General features: G+C 38.7%; 2 protein-coding genes across 4 annotated transcripts in view; both read right to left on the reverse strand.

Moving 5' to 3' along the window:
• The window catches only part of LOC137049305 (gastrula zinc finger protein XlCGF57.1-like), a 250,594-nt gene extending 247,993 nt beyond the window's left edge, over positions 1-2,601 (reverse strand). The window contains exon 1 of the mRNA XM_067427812.1: positions 2,511-2,601. The gene's annotated coding sequence lies outside the window, so the exon portion shown is untranslated. The remainder of the gene's footprint in view (positions 1-2,510) is intronic.
• A 939-nt stretch (positions 2,602-3,540) lies between these two features.
• Positions 3,541-17,496, reverse strand: LOC137049293 (gastrula zinc finger protein XlCGF57.1-like). Of its 3 annotated transcripts, none has more exons than XM_067427796.1 (3): positions 17,019-17,107; positions 12,417-12,647; positions 3,541-5,337 (listed from the first exon to the last, which is right to left on the reverse strand). In XM_067427796.1, the coding sequence occupies exons 2-3, from the start codon at positions 12,571-12,573 to the stop codon at positions 4,259-4,261; spliced, it is 1,236 nt and encodes a 411-aa protein (XP_067283897.1). In that variant the 5' UTR covers positions 12,574-12,647; positions 17,019-17,107; the 3' UTR covers positions 3,541-4,258. The 3 variants fall into 3 exon arrangements, with proteins under 3 accessions (XP_067283897.1, XP_067283898.1, XP_067283896.1); XM_067427797.1 differs by lacking the exon at positions 17,019-17,107 and adding an exon at positions 13,338-13,371; XM_067427795.1 differs by lacking the exon at positions 17,019-17,107 and adding an exon at positions 17,402-17,496 and having other exon boundaries at positions 3,542-5,337.
• Between the last annotated feature and the right edge of the window lie 1,009 nt (positions 17,497-18,505).

Consider the following 18,505-nt stretch of genomic DNA (forward strand, 5'->3'; position numbering starts at 1 on the left):
ACTGCAACATTTCCTCTCAGAAACAGCAATGCTTAACCCAGTTGGCGTCACTGTGAGTGATATTATACTCCAAAAATAATCTCCTTGAGAACAATTTTTGATATTAGATTTGACATTTGCTGATATGGGCCATCTGCTGTCCTACATGTTATCTTGTTAAAATAGACTGTAAAGTTTGGATTTCTCCCATAGATTTTTCCCTTCGGCATAGTTACTTGAAAAGTAGCCTTCTCATCTATGGTATTGTAGTTTGTCCATATGCAACGTGTTAGAATATTTGAGTTTATATAAAGTTGTGTATTGGTTTATTATCATTATTATTAGGCTATGTGCATATTTATTTAGAACATATAGCTTATTACCGTTCCCCAGTCGGGTTGCAACTGCGAGATAAGGGCAAAATGTTTAATTTGCATGGTGGTGCTTAAAGTTGTTTTTTCTTTTACCATTTCATTATTTTGGCTAGAAATTTCATTTGTTGGAAATATTAACAGAATTTAGAAATGCGTTTGAACTTAGTTTCCGTTTAATAAAAAAAAAAAAAGTTTTATGTTTGGAAATTTTGAAGTGCATAAACAATATGTTCCTAGAATCCACTGCCTTTGTTGTTATTGTGACATAAAAGTAGAACATTTATAGTTTATAATTATGTCTTGCACCTAGGCTATCTATGTCTATGCCAAAAAATGACAATGAGTTGTTCATAAAGGAACAAAATACGCTGGCACTTAATTTCCTTGGACAAAGGGTTAAAGAAAATGTAGCCTATAATTTCATAGTTAGGCTATGTTTAAATATTAGCCTATAACATTATTTTTTAATTAAATAATTGTCTGTATACAGCCTAGGCATATTTAAAAAATAAGAAGCAAACCAAAATCGTTGGCAATGGTTTGACGTGTGTAACGTTTTTCTGTTCACAATTAAACAGAATTGTCAAATATTCAGGCTCATGTTATATGAGCAGAGCACTAAACTTTGTTTTTGGGAAATATTACATTCCTGACCACTTTTACAGTCTATGGGCCTAGAGAGATAGACTATGCAGCCTGGTACCTATAATGGAGACTCAAAGCGCTTTTCTTTGGTCAGAACCACGGAGAACGATCGCGGGCAGGTTCGTCCTATGCACCGAAACTTTTCACAATGCAACAAAATATTTAAGGAGCATTAAGCTATAAAAATATCTATTATGTAAAGAATGGGGAAGCAGCCGTAGGGAGCGCAGACACAGACACAGAGTAGCCAGAGAAACGGAGCGACTGCAGTATGGCATTTGTAAAAACTGCAGAAAAACGGAGCGACTGCAGTATGGCGTATGTAAAAACTGCAGAAAAACGGAGCGACTGCAGTATGGCGTATGTAAAAACTGCAGAAAAACGGAGCGACTGCAGTATGGCGTATGTAAAAACTGCAGAAAAAGAGCGGGTGTTGAACCCTGTAACTGGGAAAAGTGTGGGTGTATCCCCCACGGGTGCGAAGCCCCTGAAGATTTGCTGTGACTGCTCCAAAGTGACTTTCTGTTTCTTTGGGGGGAAAAAACGTTGGACCAATCCTGCGGTAATCAACCTGCAATAATGTATACTTTCTTTATAGCATTTGTTCAATCAGGCACAATTTATTAAGAAATATAAAATAACTATACCGTAGCCTACAATAGAGTGATTACAGTATAGGCCTACAGCATTATTAGAAACATCAAAAGCACTATATAGCAAGCAGAACAAAATTATCTAAAATTCTGTATTTTTATTTTAGGCCTATTTTTATACACTCTTTCTTTATTTGTTTTAAATTAATTTGTAACACTTTGTTAAAACTGTAGTTTTAAATAATGTTCAAAGCATGTTTTCCCGCGATTTTAATTCCTGTGTAAATGCATTTATAATGCTTCAGAGAAAGATTAAACGGTCTGTGTAAAAGCACATTTTTGTGATTTTTATGCCACTTCAGATTTGGTTTCTGTGCCGCGTTTTCTGTGTAAAGATGCCTATAGAATTGTTACCCATTCACATGATCATATAACTGTCACACAGCAACGGTTGAAGTTAAAAATCTTCATTTGTGTCCTACTGAAGAAACAAAGACACCTACATGCTGGATGCACTGTGGGTAAGCAGATAAACGTTTTCATTTTTGGGTGAACTATCCCTTTAAGTGCTTTATAAGTTAAAAGTACAATTTTGAAATGTACGCAAAATTTTACTTTTAATGCAAATTTTGCTAAACAGGAAAAATATGTTCAGAATCGGAAGTTTTGGTAATAGCAGCTCAAGCAGCTGCATTTTGTACCAACTAATTTATGAAGAGATTTGTAAGGAAGCCTATAAAATAGTCAATTTGTGATGTTACATGAGCATGCACAAGAGTAGCAGTACTCTTGAGTGAAAAAACAGTACGCAACAATTGATATTTCTAATATGATGGAACGCAGAACAGGTATCTGTTAATATGGGCTTCAAAAGACAGGGTACTGTTAAGGGTGACGCTTAGGGTGCTTTCACACCTACCTTGTTTGGTCCGGATTTTCGGACTTTTCAGTTTGGTACGAACCAAAATTACAGGTGTGAAACCTCCCTTGGACCATGGTCCGGACCAAACAGACGAAATTTGGTCCGACGAAAAGAGGTAGTCTCGGTCCGGACCAAACTGAACAAAGGTTCGGTTCGTTTCTTGTGTGAAAGCATTTTCTATATAGTTTGGACTTTCAGACCATTTACAGGAAGTTCTGGTGTAGGATAAGTGAAAAAACACAGATTAAACTAACGCATAGCATTTTAACCAGAACCGCTTGTGTAGTCATGTCAGCTCGTGTGAACAGCGTGCTCTGCTTGACTATATGACTTTCGGTTTATTTATGAGACCGCTCCAGTTCATGTGCAACGCAAATGATCGCTCCGTCACGGGATGTCTGCTATATTATTTATTTAAGCTTATTTATTAAATACAGACAAACGATGAAACATTTATTAAAATTAAGATACAAAATACAAACCTTTCTACAAAACAAATCTTAATGAAGTGGTCAAAATTATTTCTGACTCGATGTCTTTGACATATATTGCACATCTGTGCACGTTTCATAATCAATATAGCCTAGATGAAATTTAAAAATAACATTATAATATTTAAACATAACTATAAAATAAAATATATTGTTTGGCCAAAAAGCCTATCTTCTAGGAGCTCCTCCTTTCCTGTCGGCGCCGATAAAATGTTTGCATAACAAAGACGTTCATTTGGTGAATTTGCCTCGAGTATGGTTGGTGCTGCAGATAGTAATGCCATAATATTAACATTATTGGCAACGATGCGTCTGTTCATTCATTCTTGTCAAAGTTAGCCGCTGAATTGACAACACACTGACGTCAGACGCACGTCCTCTAACAAACCAATCAATGTTAAGATGCAACTCGCATAGATGATGACGCCAGGACGCCAGTGCGTCATGTAAAGTTCTTTGGTGCGCTGATATAACTGGAATGTGAAAGCAAACCAAAAAAAAACCAAATGTCCAAACACGAACTTTGGTTCGGACCTTGGTGCGGACTTTCAGGTGTGAAAACGCCCTTAAACTTTTAACCTGATTAGACAGAGGAACAAAGCAGTTATCTATTAATCACAGATTAAAAAGTTTAAATTAAATGTTTTTTAATGCAAATTAAATGTTACATTTACTTAGCTTTTACTTACATTTACAATGTTTGACTCAGCTATTATATTTTTTGAGCCAATGATAATTTTTTTTGTTTTGCTATTATTTAGCTTGAGGAAATTACCTGAAAACCCAATTTTTAATTAATCTAAGCGGGGGAACTTTTGAGGAAGGTTTAGAAGACAGATAAAGCTGGGTGTGATTGGCAAAACAATGAAATTGAAATTCATATTTCCTGAAAATGGTGTCAAGTGGTACAAAATAAATTATAAACATAAGATCTCTACGTCCTGTATCTTTAGAATCAAAAAACGTTTTGTTATATTATTTTTTGTTTATTTTGTGCAGGCCTACACAGTTTTATGTATTTTAGTTAATACAGATTTATACTTCTGTTAACATGTAAAATAGTGACTAGTTCATTCTTCATTCGGCTGATGAACACATTGGGTCTAATTCTGACTCTGGCTTCTTTACTCCTCTCGAGCCACTGGACATCAACAGGGAATTCAAGCCTCTAAGGTGATTTAATACCAAACCAATATTTAGCACATTATAGTCTCTCAATTCATACCATACTGATGACATATAAAACCAGTTCTTTCATACATGAATACTCATGTGGAACTCCAGGGTTATTTTATACCTAAAACTTTTCCCACAGTGACCACATATAAACGGCTTCTCTCCAGTGTGAACTCTCAAGTGTCTGTTGAGGCTTCCTTTTAAAGAGAATTTCTTTCCACACTGTTGGCAGGTGTATGGCGTCTCTCCAGTGTGAACTCTCATATGGACTTTAAGGTTTGCTTTTATTGTGAATCTCTTTCCACATTGTTGGCAGCTGAACGGCTCCATTCCAGTGTGAACTCTTATGTGGTCTTCAAAGTGTTGTTTTCGAATGAAAGTCTTTTCACACTGAGGGCATGTGTAGAGTTGCTCTCCAGAGTGAAGTCTCATGTGAGTGTTCAGGTTTACTTTTTGAGTAAAACTCTTTCCACAATGAGGGCATGCATATGGTTCATCTCCAGAGTGAATTCTCATGTGCACTTGGAAGTTTTCATGTTGATTAAAACTCTTTCCACACTGTTGGCAGGTGTAAAGCTTCTTTCCAGTGTGAATTCTCATGTGCCTGCCAAGGCTTCCTTTTAAAGGAAAACTCTTTCCACACTGTTGGCAGGTGAACGGCTTCTCTCCAGTGTGAACTCTCATGTGCTTTTTAAGGCCTCCTTTTACAGCAAAAGTCTTTCCACACTGTTGGCAGGTGAACGGCTTCTCTCCAGTGTGAACTCTCATGTGCTTTTCAAGGCTTCCTTTTACAGAGAATCTATTTCCACACTGTTGGCAGGTGTACGGCTTCTCTCCTGTGTGAATTCTCACATGGATGTTAAGATGTCCTTTATTACCGAAACTCTTTCCACACTGAGGGCACGTGTAAGGCTTCTCTCCATTGTGAATTTTTATGTGCCTGTTAAGGCTGCTTTTTAAAGTGAATCCGTTTCCACACTGTTGGCAGGTAAAATGACTTCTAGTTCCCTTATTTTCAGCCTTTTTTCGTAACAAAGTATTTTCAGCCTGTGAGCAACTAAAAGTTTCTTCTCTTGTTATGAAATCTTTTTTCTTAATTTGATCTTTCTCTTCCATTTCATTCCGTACTCCACTCTCCCTTTTCAGCACCGTCAGGTCTAAGGCAAAAAGAGACAAATGCAAATTAAATTAAACATTGGGTCACTTAATGTGTTTTTATTTGAACAGACAGAAACTAGAACATTAAAAGAACCAACAAACATCTTTATACTTTCATTCTCAACAGTTAGACCCATACAGAGCCCCTAAAGCAGGGTGTCAAACTTGGTTCCTGGAGGGCCACAGCCCTGAAGAGTTTAGCTTGAACCTTAATTTAACACATCTGATCACACTAATCCCTGATCCTTACCCTAACCCCAAACCACATGTAAAACACACAAACCATATGCCATCGTAATCATGCGTTTTTAGATCTGTTTTCAGATGTAGGCAATGATTACAAGAAAGAGATGAGAATGAGGAAGTGCATTGAACAGCATGACCAGATCGAGCAGGAGTGTTGACACGTTGGGTCACGCAAGATGATTGACAGCTGAATGAGATTCACAAGATATCGCTCTGAATGTCACTCAGCTCTCAGATTAGCATAATTCAGTGAGAAATGAATAGAAATGTTATTCTGTATGACAATATTTTGCAAACGTGTTGATAAATATATATTTGTCCAAATATGTGCACGTTTTGACTAAGAACCCGAACAGATGCTGTTTAGTGCATGTATGTGACCACAAAAGACGTGACTGGCTTTTGATTCTTGTTGATATTCCATTCAAAATATTGTTCATTACAGATTATATTGCACTCCTGATATAAATTAAGAAATTAATGTCACTGCATTTTATCATAAACATTGGTCAAATAACGAAGCTGGGGGCTTTAATCTTTATAATTATACCAAGTTTTTCCAGATGAAGTTATTGTGATGTTTTAACTTGCATTGAATGTTGACAACAGTTATCTGGGGCCATCGGCAATATCTAACTGCTAAGCTGTTAACTAGGTTACTCACAAATTTGGCAGAACCAACACTATCAACCACCTGAGTTCTGCACTAGAAGTAGGGCTGTCAACGAATATTCTAAATTCGAATAGTTTTAAAAAAACTAATTTCGAAGTTGAAAATTAATATCCTTTTTTTTAAAAAAACGGCACGGTAGTAGAGGCGTGGGTTCAGGGACAGGTCACAGGAGTCACACTGTCACTGATTAAAGTTGATGCGTCTTGCAGTGAAGATGGCTGAAAGTGCAGCGCTCAACTCGACCGCAGCAGAGAAAGCGATTTTAACTCCAAAATCTAAAAAGCCATGTCTGGAAGTACATTGGATTTTGGTCGGTAGGAGGTAAAATTGTTGAGCCGCAAGATAAAGTTATATGCAAGCTATGCAAGATACAGTTAGCATACCATGCCTAGTTTTATTTAACGTTAAACAGAAAAATTAAAGTGTAGGCTACTGTACTGACTGAATAGATATTGCATGAATAAAGGATAATGCACTGCTTCCACTGGTGTCATTATTTACAGTTTCATGTCAAGGAAAAGCTCCATGTTTAGCACAGCAGAGCTCACTCGGAGCGTTCGATCTTTTAATAAAGTCTTGTATAAAGGCCATTACGTACTCCATAAGAAAAACTTCTCGCTCCCAGTGCTATCACGCAGCTTGTTCTCGGCACATCGTCTGAGTATAACATTTTTCTTGTCGGTATCCGAGAACTATTGTGTGATTGGTCAGATATTTAAAGTGGGCGGGGTTAATACAGAGAAACGGAAATGTTTGGCACCATCTTTTCTTATGAAGTATATAAGTAAGTAACATCCTGGTCAGAACAAACTTTGTTCTTGACATAATCAAACACATTTATTTTCTTAGAGTCCTCATTGCCTAACATTCTCTCTTGTAGAACTCTCAGTGGTCCTCTCACAATATGACCAAATACGAGCTCTGATTGGCTGAAAGTTAGAGACTCCTGCACCATTTCACGGTTGGACAATAAAATCAAATTAAAAAAATCTCGATGCAGTATTTCCTACACTGTAAAAAAAAAAAAAAGTGTTGGTTTTTGTTTTTGTAAAATTTTGAGTTTATTGAAATTAAAAATTTGAGTTGATACAATGAAGGAAATTTGTTTAATAAAAAGAAACTCATTCTCAAACTCAAAATATTATTGTATCTGAACCACATTAAAAATTTGACAAATCATGAAAGCACTATTTGGCTGCGTCATCAGAAATAAAACACACACAATTACCCAATATGCTTACAAAATCGTTAAATAATATTTTAATAAAGGTTGTCGAATCTCAAAAAAATGTCATTGTATTAACTCAAAATTTTAATTAATGAACTCAAAATAAAGGCAACCAGGTAACTTTTTTTCTAAATGATTTTTTACAGTGTAAGCATTGCTTGTAAGGTCTAATGGAACCTTTCCAATGACCCCTTACTCTCTGGGTGATAAGGACTTATTTAAACAAAAACTTTTTTAAAACTTAATTTTTAACTTGAGCAAATAATTTAAATAGAAAATTAGCCCCCTGGTACGTCTGGACAATTCTCAAAAAACCAAAAGTGGTAAAGAACTTTGTTACAGTTTTAAGAACTGCTCGGGATGTGATTTTACAGAGTGCAATTGCTTCTGGGTATCTGGTAGCTATGGACATAATTGTCAATTGGTTACCAAATAGTGGAATGGATTAACAATGATGCTGAAACAGAATGTGTCAACATTGAACAGTGCTCTGTAACAACTGCCCCATTGTCAACACTAGTCTTTATGACACTCCAATCTCAGAAAAATATGAAAATATAAATATCTGGGTTAAGCAAACTGAGAGTTTGGACAAAAAACAGGAGTGGTAACCTTATCAAGAGCCATGTCTATAGCAGATAACCCTGAGTTTCTACCCTCAAGGTGGGATGGTACTTTAAGATGGACTGAGAAGGGTCTTATCATAATTGATCAGTAATTTAAGGGACGTACATTGCATTTATTCTCTGATCTTAAAGAAACTCTTATGTCATCATCAAGTGATCAAGTGATGATAAGAAACTATATTACAACTCAAAGACAAGGAAATAATTATGGAAGCTCCAACTAACGCAGAAAAGTTTTTCATTAATATAAAGAAGCAATATATTTTACATAAAAGACATATGTCGCACATATAGCAAAATATTACTTGATTCAACAGATAATGCACTCCATATAAAGAAACGAAATTGAGGATAAGACATGGGAAAGTATATGTGCAGAATGTCAAAAGGGAATCAATAGTCACAACTGGAAAGAGTTTGACTGGAAAACAAAAAATAGTTTATTTTAGTACATTTACATTTAATCATTTAGCAGACGCTTTTATCCAAAGCGACTTACAAAAAAGGGGAGAGCAATAGAAGCAACGAAACAAACAAGGCCAACAACCTGTAAGAGCTGTAAGAAGTCTCACTTAATTAGCACAGTACACAATTTTTTAAAAAAAATTTATAGCCACCTACAACAAAAACTCAAGTACGCAAAAATACAGAACACTGGATTTTGATAGCCATGATAACAACCCATTAGGACTAAGGCTGTTGCCCCAACTGTTGTCGTTAATGCAGATTCAGTGGCCCAATGGGTTGGTTTTGTATGGCATTCTAGCTAAACGCGCAGCAATAGCCATCTACAACAAAAACTCACGTACGCAAAATACAGAACACTGGATTTTGATAACTATGTAACATACCCGCCTCAAGGCACAAATCCGGATGAGAGACGTAGATATGATCCAGGAGTGTGCGCTTTTTGGTCGTTGCTGTGGTGATCAGTAAGTGCTATTCTGTATTTGTCAGGTGCAATTGGAAAAGATGTGTCTTTAGATGTTTTTTTAAAAATGGCTACAGACTCGGCAGCACGAATTGAGATCGGCAGGTCATTCCACCAGGTGGGAACGGTCCAGGAAAATGTCCGTGAGAGCGATTTCATGCCTCTTTGGGATGGAACCACGAGGCGCCGCTCACTCGCAGAACGCAAGCTTCTAGAGGGGGTGTAAGTCCGAACAAGTGAGTTTAGGTATATTGGTGCAGAGCCAGTGGTTGTTTTGTAGGCGAGAACTAGTGCCTTGAATTTGATGCGAGCAGCCATTGGCAACCAGTGCAGTCTGATGAAGAGAGGCGTAACATGAGCTCTCTTCGGCTCTTTAAAGACCACTCTCGCCGCTGCATTCTGGATCAGCTGCAAGGGTTTGATAGTGCATGCTGGAAGCCCAGCCAGAAGAGCATTACAATAGTCCAGTCTGGAGAGAACAAGAGCTTGAACCAGGAGTTGTGCAGCCTGTTCTGATAGGAAGGGTCTAATCTTTCTAATGTTGTATAAAGCAAATCTGCAGGACCAGGCGTTTAACTGGTCATCAATCACAACTCCAAGGTTTCTTGCTGTCCTTGATGGAGTTATGGTCGATGAACCAAGCTGAATGGAGAAATTTTGATGAAGTGCTGGGTTGGTTAAGAAAACAAGTAATTCTGTCTTTGCAAGATTGAGTTTAAGATGATGCTCTTTCATCCAGTCAGAAATGTCTGTCAGACAGGCAGCGATACGAACACTGACTGTAGGATCATCTGGTTGAAATGAGAAGTAGAGTTGAGTGTCATCAGCATAGCAGTGATAGGAGAAGCCGTGTTTCTGAATGACAGAACCTAATGATGACATGTAGATGGAGAAGAGAAGTGGTCCAAGGACTGAGCCCTGGGAAGCCCAGTAGCTAGATGATGTGACTTAGACACTTCACCTCTCCATGAGACCCTGTAGGACCTACCAGAGAGGTAAGACCTGAACCACTGGAGAGCAGTTCCTGAGATCCCCGTCTTCTTAAGTGTTGACAGGAGGATCTGGTGGTTAATTGTGTCAAAAGCAGCAGACAGATCCAGCAGAATGAGCACTGAGGATTTGGAAGCTGCTTTTGCCAGTCTCAGTGCCTCAGTTACCGAGAGCAAGGCAGTCTCAGTCGAATGGCCGCTTTTGAAGCCGGATTGGTTGTTGTCCAGGAGGTTGTTCAATCAACTATCTATGTTTCTTGAACGGGACAACTCGCTCAAGGGTCTTTGCAATGAAAGGCAGAAGGGATACTGGTCGGTAGTTTTCTAAAAGTGCTGGATTCAGAGAGGGTTTCTTAAGCAGTGGGGTTACCCGAGCCTGCTTAAATGCTATGGGAAAGGTTCCTGTGTGAAGAGAAGTGTTGACAATGTGAGTGAGTGCAGGAGTGATTGAAGAAGAAATGGCCTGAAGGAGGTGAGTGGGAATAGGATCAAGTGGACAGGTAGTAGGGTGATTGGAAAGGATGAGTTTAGAAATATCTGCCTCGGAGAGCGGAGAGAACGATGGAAGCGTGTTCATGTTAGTTGTTGAGATGTGCGTGTCAGTTTGTGGTGAGGAGAACAGGTTGCTGATGAGAGATGTTTTGTTTGTGAAAAATGATGCAAAGTCATCAGCTGTAAGAGTTGATGAAGGAGGGGGAGGAGGAGGACAAAGGAGAATGTTTTAAAGAGTTTGCGAGAGTCAGAGCATTTGTTGATTTTGTTGTGGTAGTATGTTGTTTTAGCAGTGGAGACATTTGTAGAGAAAGAAGAGAGAAGAGACTGATACAAGGTAAGGTCAGTAGAGTTTTTAGATTTCCGCCATTTCCTCTCTGCCGCCCTGAGTCCAGAGCGATGTTCACGGAGAACATCAGACAGCCAGGGGGCAGATGGGGTGGGGCGGGCTGGTCTGGATGAAAGGGGGCAAAAACTGTCTAAGGAGGATGTTAGAGTGGAGCAAAGGGTGTCAGTAGCACTGTTAGTGTCCAGTACTAAGAACTGAGCAGGTGGAGGGAGTGAAGATGAAACCATAGTGGATAGGCGAGAGGGAGAGAGTGAGCGTAGATTACGGTGAAAGGTAATCTGTGTAGGAGTACGTGTTGTATCAGGAGTCAGTATGAGTTTAAGAGTGATAAGAAAGTGGTCTGAGGTGTGTAATGGAGTAACTAAAGTGTTGTCCGTGGAGCAGTTGCGTGTGTAGACGAGGTCTAATTGGTTACCTGATCTGTGTACATCTAGTACATCTTAGGCGATATCAAAATTTGCTAATGGTCCAGAAGCAGAGAAATGCTGGAGGGTGTGGGAACGTAAGAGACCACACACATATATTCTGTAATTGTCCAAAAATATCCACATTTTGGTGAGGGGTAAAAGGCTGAGATCATAAATTCTCACATGCCTTCTACTCCCATTTTTCTTACTTTAAGGGAGTGTTGGTGTAATAAAAACAAGATATTTTGCATGTACTTTGTGTGCATGAAAAACTAACAGTTAATTGGATGAAGCCACATGCATTAAAAACTAATTGATCAGGGCAGAACGTTTACTTATTTGCTGTTGTATTGTTTGATTTTCACAATGCTGTATGTTTTCTTTCCACTCATTGTACTTATTTACGTACTTTATATCCTTTCTTTACTGGAGTCAATGTTGTTGGTAAGTTCATTGTTTGCGATTTGTTTTGATGTATAAAAATAAAGTTAAAAAAACACACACAAAAACACAATGCCAATGCAAATAAAATACCAACTATCACATGCTTCACTATATAGCACTCCACTATGACATTCTCAAAAGGTTCCCTTATGACAGGACCTGGGACCAAAGGGGTTGGTAGAATCACCTGGTTTGGTTTCCCAGCATACTGGCAAACATGACAAGTCTTGCAATACTGTACCACATCACACTTCAAACCGTATAATAAAAAAAAACATGGTTGTACACTTTCGTCACCCATAAGTGTCCCGACAGCAAATGATTGTGCTCCAATGACAGTACATGTTCGTGAAAAATTAAAGGAACCACAAACTGATAAATTGTTAAGTGCAGGTTTGTCAGCCAAAGTAAAGCATTTTACAAGTGAAGCGTTAATGTTTTGAGCTTAAACAAGTTTTTCACTACCATGTGCATCTGTAGGATAGGCTGAACAAACAAGTCAGATCCATGGAGGCCCACCTTGCAACTTACAGGACTTAAAGGATCTTCTGCTAACATCTTGGTGCCAGGTACTACAGCACACCTTCAGGGGTCTAGTGGAGACCATGCCTCGACAGGTCAGGGCTGTTTTGGCAGCAAAAGCAGGACCAACAGAATATTAAGTCATAATTTAGCTTTGAGAATTAAACCAACCTGTTTGTTCCTCCGTTTCTTCATGTTTCACTCCGAATGTTTCTTCAATCGTTATGTCTTCACTCTCCTCTTTAATAAACTCCATCTTTATGTCATTAGTCTCCTCTTTAATAAACTCCATCTTCAGGTCTTCACCCTCCTCTTTAAAAAACTCCATCTTTATAATAGTGTGTCATGTGGTTCTCAGTCCCTTCTCCAGGAGTTTTTCTGTTTGTCCTGTTTAAAGGCCCACTGAAATCAAAATTGAAGTTTTTTTTAGCTTTTAGTATGACTGTTAGCCTTAAAGTTATGAATAAGCCGATGTGTTCCAAAACAATAACAAAATTTGCATTTAGAGGATATAAGCATTCAAAACATACAGTCTCACTTCCGTTAAAACGAATCACAGATTTTGCAGCAATGCAGCTCAATGCAGCATTTCAAAGCGATATGGAGGAGATTATGATGATAAACGGTTAGAGGACACTGGTTTTACCAAACAGAAAGGCTCTAGTCAAACTGTATATAAACGAAATGCTATTGGCCGTTTCAAAAAAGGGGAGGAGCTGCTAACAGCCCAATTCACCTACTTATACTACGTCCTAAAAAATATGCATTCTTTTTGTAAAGAAAAAGTACATACTTTTCAGTGTGTAGCAGAAAAGTATGCAAGCTTTGGGACATACTACTTTGTCATCTTCAACGGACTGTCGCTTAGTTATGTGCATCCCATCCAGTTAAACTGTCCTGTCAATTAACCTGATATGGTCATACTCAATTCTAGTCAGAATATGAGGCCCTGTCCACACGGCAACACGTTTAGCTGTATTCATATACATTTTGTACCATATCCGTGTTTCGTCCACACGTTTTGGAAGCATTAATCCGATATTTTTTGAAACCGGGTCCCAGAGTGGATGAATCTGAAAATGACAATCTTACGTTTTCGTGTGTACAGCAAGTCCGTATAGTCTGCGAAACGGTGATGTCCTCACATTAAATCTAGCGTGGTGAAAGAGTAAAAGACATAGTTTTTGTTATGTTTGGACCAAAATGTATTGTCGACGCTTCAGAAGAGTCTAACTACCCAACTGACGTCACATATGGACTACTTTGATGATGTTTTCATTACCTTCTGGACGTGGAAAGCAAAGGACAGAAAGCCCTCGGACTAGGGTTGGGCGATGTCATCTAAATCGGCAGCTGACGATGTGTACAGTAAAACATCACGATGGAGGATGATATCGCCCGTGGGGGGGCTAATAATAAAATTTTCGTTATTGTTAGTTATTATATATTATTCGTTATTTTACTTAATTTATTTTTTTTCCCAACTAATGACTCATCCGGCCTTTCCAATAGGTTGCAAGTAAGGGGGGAAAGTAGCTCCCTTCAACTTAAGAAGAGCTGTGTATTTTAAGCAATTTTTATTTTAATATCTCTTAACATAATTTTTTTTTCTATTTAAAGCAATAATTTCGTTATTTTACTAACTCAACTAATGACTCATCCGCGCTTTACAAAAGTTTGCACGCAAGGGGAAAAATAGCATCCTCCCACTTAAGAAGAGCTGTGCACTTTTAAGCACTTTTTATTTTAATATCTCTTAATATAACGTTAACATACATTTTTTTTCTTAAAAACTATAATTTCGTCATCCGGGCTTATCAGGTTGCACGTGAGCGGAAAAAAAGTAGCGTGCTTCCACTTTGATACAATGGCGTTGGTATTGGTTGCTAAAAGGGGTACTACTTCGCCTATATGGCAATTTTTTGGATTTAGACCTGATGAGAGTGGGCAGCCAAGGGACCTGACTGAAGTTGTGTGCAAGATCTGTTCATGTGTGATCCGCGCAAAAGATGGACAGACGACCAATCTTCATGACCACCTGCGTGTTCGCCACCCAGCAGAGTATGCCACCTTGCCTGCACGTGCTGGGCCTAGCAAAAACGCTAGCCAGGGTCAGCAGACGATAACTGGGGCTTTTGCAAAAAGCACTAAATATAAAACCGACAGTGACCGATGGAGGCAGTTGACAGATGTGGTAACTCGGTTCCTGGCCAAAGAGATGGTTTTGTTCAATACAGTGGAGAAGCCGTCATTCAAGGCCATGCTGCATACCTTTGATAAACAGTACGAGCTGCCAGGTCGAAAATATTTCTCAAAGACGGCTATCCCAAACCTTTTCAACAAGGTTAGAAGTAACATCACGAAAGAGCTGGGTGATGTAGAATATTTGGCCCTGACAACGGACATGTGGTCCAGCTGCAATATGATGCCCTACATGTCTGTGACAGTGCATTATGTAATTAAAGAATGGAAACTGCAGTCCAAATGCTTACAAACTTGCTTCATGCCCGAAAGCCATACAGGAAGAAGCACTGCGCGAGGCAATAAATGACTGGAAACTACAGGAGAAACAAATTGCCTGTATAACTACCGACAATGGGGCAATATTGTTGCAGCCATCCGGCAGTTGAAATGGCCTTGGTTAAGTTGCTTTGGGCACAACTTGAACCTGGCCATAAAAAACTCACTTGCGCAACAGAGGGCAACCACAGACCGAGCTTTCGGGGTTTGCCGGGCAGTCAACGCTGCGTTTTCACACAGCTGGCTAAGGCGACGTGAGCTGCAGAAAGCGCAAGTGGAAATGGGTAAATTTTTTAAATTAAATTAGCTATTTAATATGTATGCCTATTTTATTATTTACTGCATCTTTACTGACAGGACTGTGCAACACGATGGGGCTCAAAACAGCAAATGGTGGAGAGAATGCTGGAGCAGGAGCAAGCCATCAAACGTGTGTTTGCCCAAGACAAAAGCCGCCGCCCACTCCCCCAGCTGACATGGCAAGACATAAGCGTTCTGGAATCTGTGACCGACGCGCTGAAGCCAATAGCGGACTTCACAGACATTCTCTCTGGAGAAAAGTACGTAACTGTGTCCTCACTGCTACCCATCGTGGCCCATTTTGAAGGTGTGCTGGAGCAGTCGGAAGATGATTCCAAACTTACAGCCGACCTGAAACGCGTTATCCTGGAGCAGATGGGAAGGCAGATATGGTGATGACACCATCCAGAGAACGATGCGTAAAGCAACACTGCTTGACCCAAGGTACCGTGGGGACCATATGAAACCTCCCGAACTTCAATCTACAAAATCGGAAATGATGGAGGAGATTGTGAGAGAGGTTGCGCTGTCGCTGCCAAGGCCAACACCAGGTCCCTCGCATGCTGGAGAGCATCCAGACGCCGGCGTTGCCACCGTGCCTAAGAAAAAAAAGTGGTCTTTGGGCAGCCTTCTTGAACGGAGGCTGCCCAAAGACCACTTGAACGGAGGTCTTACGGGTGTGGAACAACATTGGGGTGAGTCATTAATGAAAGAAATTTCATTTTTGCGTGAACTAACCTTTTAACGGTTAACCAGTTAATAGGCCTAGCTATCAAATTAGTGCACAATCAACTTTGCGTTGCGAACGTAAAGGTTCCTTTTTTGCGAAAGGTCTATAGAGACAGAGCGACACGCGTCATAATCTGAAAGCCAAGCCCACCGGAGGGGAAAACAAATCGTCTCCATAGACTTTCTATTGCGGGAAGCGACCTCTTTGTCATTTCAGACTTATTACAAAAAAAGCTGATATGTGACAAGGTGTACAGAAAACAAGGTGAAAAAAAAAAAAAACAAGAACAAAAACCCAAACGTTTTTATAAGCTGGTGACCCAAAAAACAAGCGTTTAAGGACAAAAAAGTGTATACAGGCACTTCCCTTACGAAAGGAAAATATATTTACCAATATATTTTCTTGAAATATATTTTAATATATGGAATAATATATTGATGGTATTATAAACTATATTATATATTCATGCAATTGCAAAATATACAAATGATTGCTGCTTTCAATATATTGCAATATATTGGAAAATATAAATATTAAATCCCATATATGTGAATATATTGCATGATATTTTCAAATATATTGCAATATATTTTTGTTTCGTAAGTGTTGAGACAGCACGAGATGCTACACTGAGAACTACGTCCAATGGAGGGAAAAGTAATCAGCGACAGGAAATATAATATATAAAACAGGCATTTGGATATTTGACAAAATGTTTACTGCACACGTAGACATAATGAGGCATACTGAGGGTCAGGATCCCAAAATTGACCTATTCCTGCTGAAGCGTCACGTCTTGCCTGTACCCACTTTGTGTCCTTAAACGCTCGATTTTGGGGTCGACAGCTTTTAAAAACTTAGTTGTGTTTTTTTAGCTTGTGTGCTATACACCTTGTCACATATCAGCTTTTAGACATTGCGCTGTTGTTTGTTATAAGTTTTAAAAAAAGACGCCGCGACCACTTCACGCAATACAAAGTCAATGCCCCCCCCCCCCGTGTGGGCGTGGTCTAAATACGAACTGTCTCTTTTGTTATTTGTGGACACCACCAGACTTTGCAGATGTTTAGTAGCTACCTGCAAAAGCAGGGAACCACGTACAATGTCTTATTCCTGCTTTTAACATTTGTTTCACACTGGTAGTTTTCTTTTTCATAAATTATTACGAATTTTACAATTAAATGAAAAGACATGGATTTTTGTATACAATTTTACTTATGTACATTATTAAGCTACAAGACATCGCCTTTCAAAACATGACCTGTGCAATCAATCCATCATTGTACCCAGCACTTGTGAAAATGCACTTCTCAATGAGTCTCTGTCTCCAGCACATTTCAAACCAAGCTGACGCCCATGATTGGGACATACTAATTCTATTTTCAAATACTATTTAGTATGGATAGTAAGTTATGCGAATTGGGACGCAGGGTGATTTTACGATAAAGTGCTTAATGAGACGCTCCTTTTGTTAGTCTTGAGTTTATGATGTTACTTTCTTAACATACCACTAATAAATGTTAAATACAGCAATGCAGTGTTACATTTAATACTGCATCATTCATTATGCTAAGCATTAAACAATTTAAACGCTTAAAACACAAACCTTTCTCCAGCCGAATCACAACAGATACAGGAGCGCGGCACGGCCTTATGACATCACATATAAAAGCCAAAATAAAAGTCCCGTTCACACTCTGCTGAGTCTCAACTCACAAAGAAAAAATGACAACATTCAGAGTTGAACGTATTGGTGGAATCCATTTACTAACACAATGTTAGTAATACAGTTCACATTGAGAGTAAAATAAATTAAAAAATACACATAAATAAAGTAATTTATTTTCTTTGTTTTTATATTTAATTTGATAATAATTTAATTAGTTATTTGATTTATCACTTATTCATTTTGTCATTTTATATTTTCATATTTTATATTACTTATTGTTGTTTAATCTTATGATTGTGTAATTGCACTGGTCAGACGAAGCGTAACATCTACATGAAGTCTGAGCATTGAAATATACACAACTATTATTCAATAAATTCTGCTCATATATAATTATCATCACTGCTTCTGCTCTTCTCTGGCTTTCTCAGTCAAACTCTCCGGCTGACAGAAGGCTGTTAATAGAATCTTGAGACAAGACTTTCTGTTGACAGGTTTGCTGGGGCGCACACACACATCATCTATTTTTTGACACATGGCCCATATGGCATATCGGTCTAAATACATGATAATCTCCTTTTAATGGCCATAACAAAACTAATGCACATTATAACAGCTAAATATAATAGACGGGAAGGTCAAGCATACGCACACACAATCACGCACAACACCTGTAAAATGAACAAAACAATATATTGTATGTACGGTATTGTTTTATTTTTTGACCAACTTTTTGTGTACTGAGCGCTTCCACACTGAACGCGAATGTGCTGCGGTGAAAAAGCAACATATATTTTTTCTGTTTCGATGTCGATTTTTTTTTTTTTTTTTAACTCTAGTGGCGACAGAAACGGCTTCAACCAAACAAAGGTGACAAAATTCCAGTTGATGTCACTAGCTATTCACTCAACATTAACCTTTGCAAGGGATGGCATCGTGGCAATGGGCATCATTTGCAGCAGTGCTCAGGTCTGATATTAACTTTCTGAAAGCTGCCACAGTTTACACCAATGCAACGCGGTGCACGCTATCTTGATAGCA

Source organism: Pseudorasbora parva, chromosome 20 (assembly GCF_024679245.1).
Source record: "Pseudorasbora parva isolate DD20220531a chromosome 20, ASM2467924v1, whole genome shotgun sequence".
NCBI classification, from domain to species: Eukaryota; Metazoa; Chordata; class Actinopteri; order Cypriniformes; family Gobionidae; genus Pseudorasbora; species Pseudorasbora parva.

What these genes read in the sequence shown, in the direction of transcription:
- LOC137049293 (XM_067427796.1), bottom strand. Translation starts at nt 12,573, where the DNA reads ATGGAGTTTTTTAAAGAGGAGGGTGAAGACCTGAAGATGGAGTTTATT. An exon ending in AGAAACGGAGGAACAAACAG is followed by an intron (nt 5,338 to 12,416) that starts GTTGGTTTAATT and finishes TTTTTGCCTTAG; the next exon opens with ACCTGACGGTGCTGAAAAGG.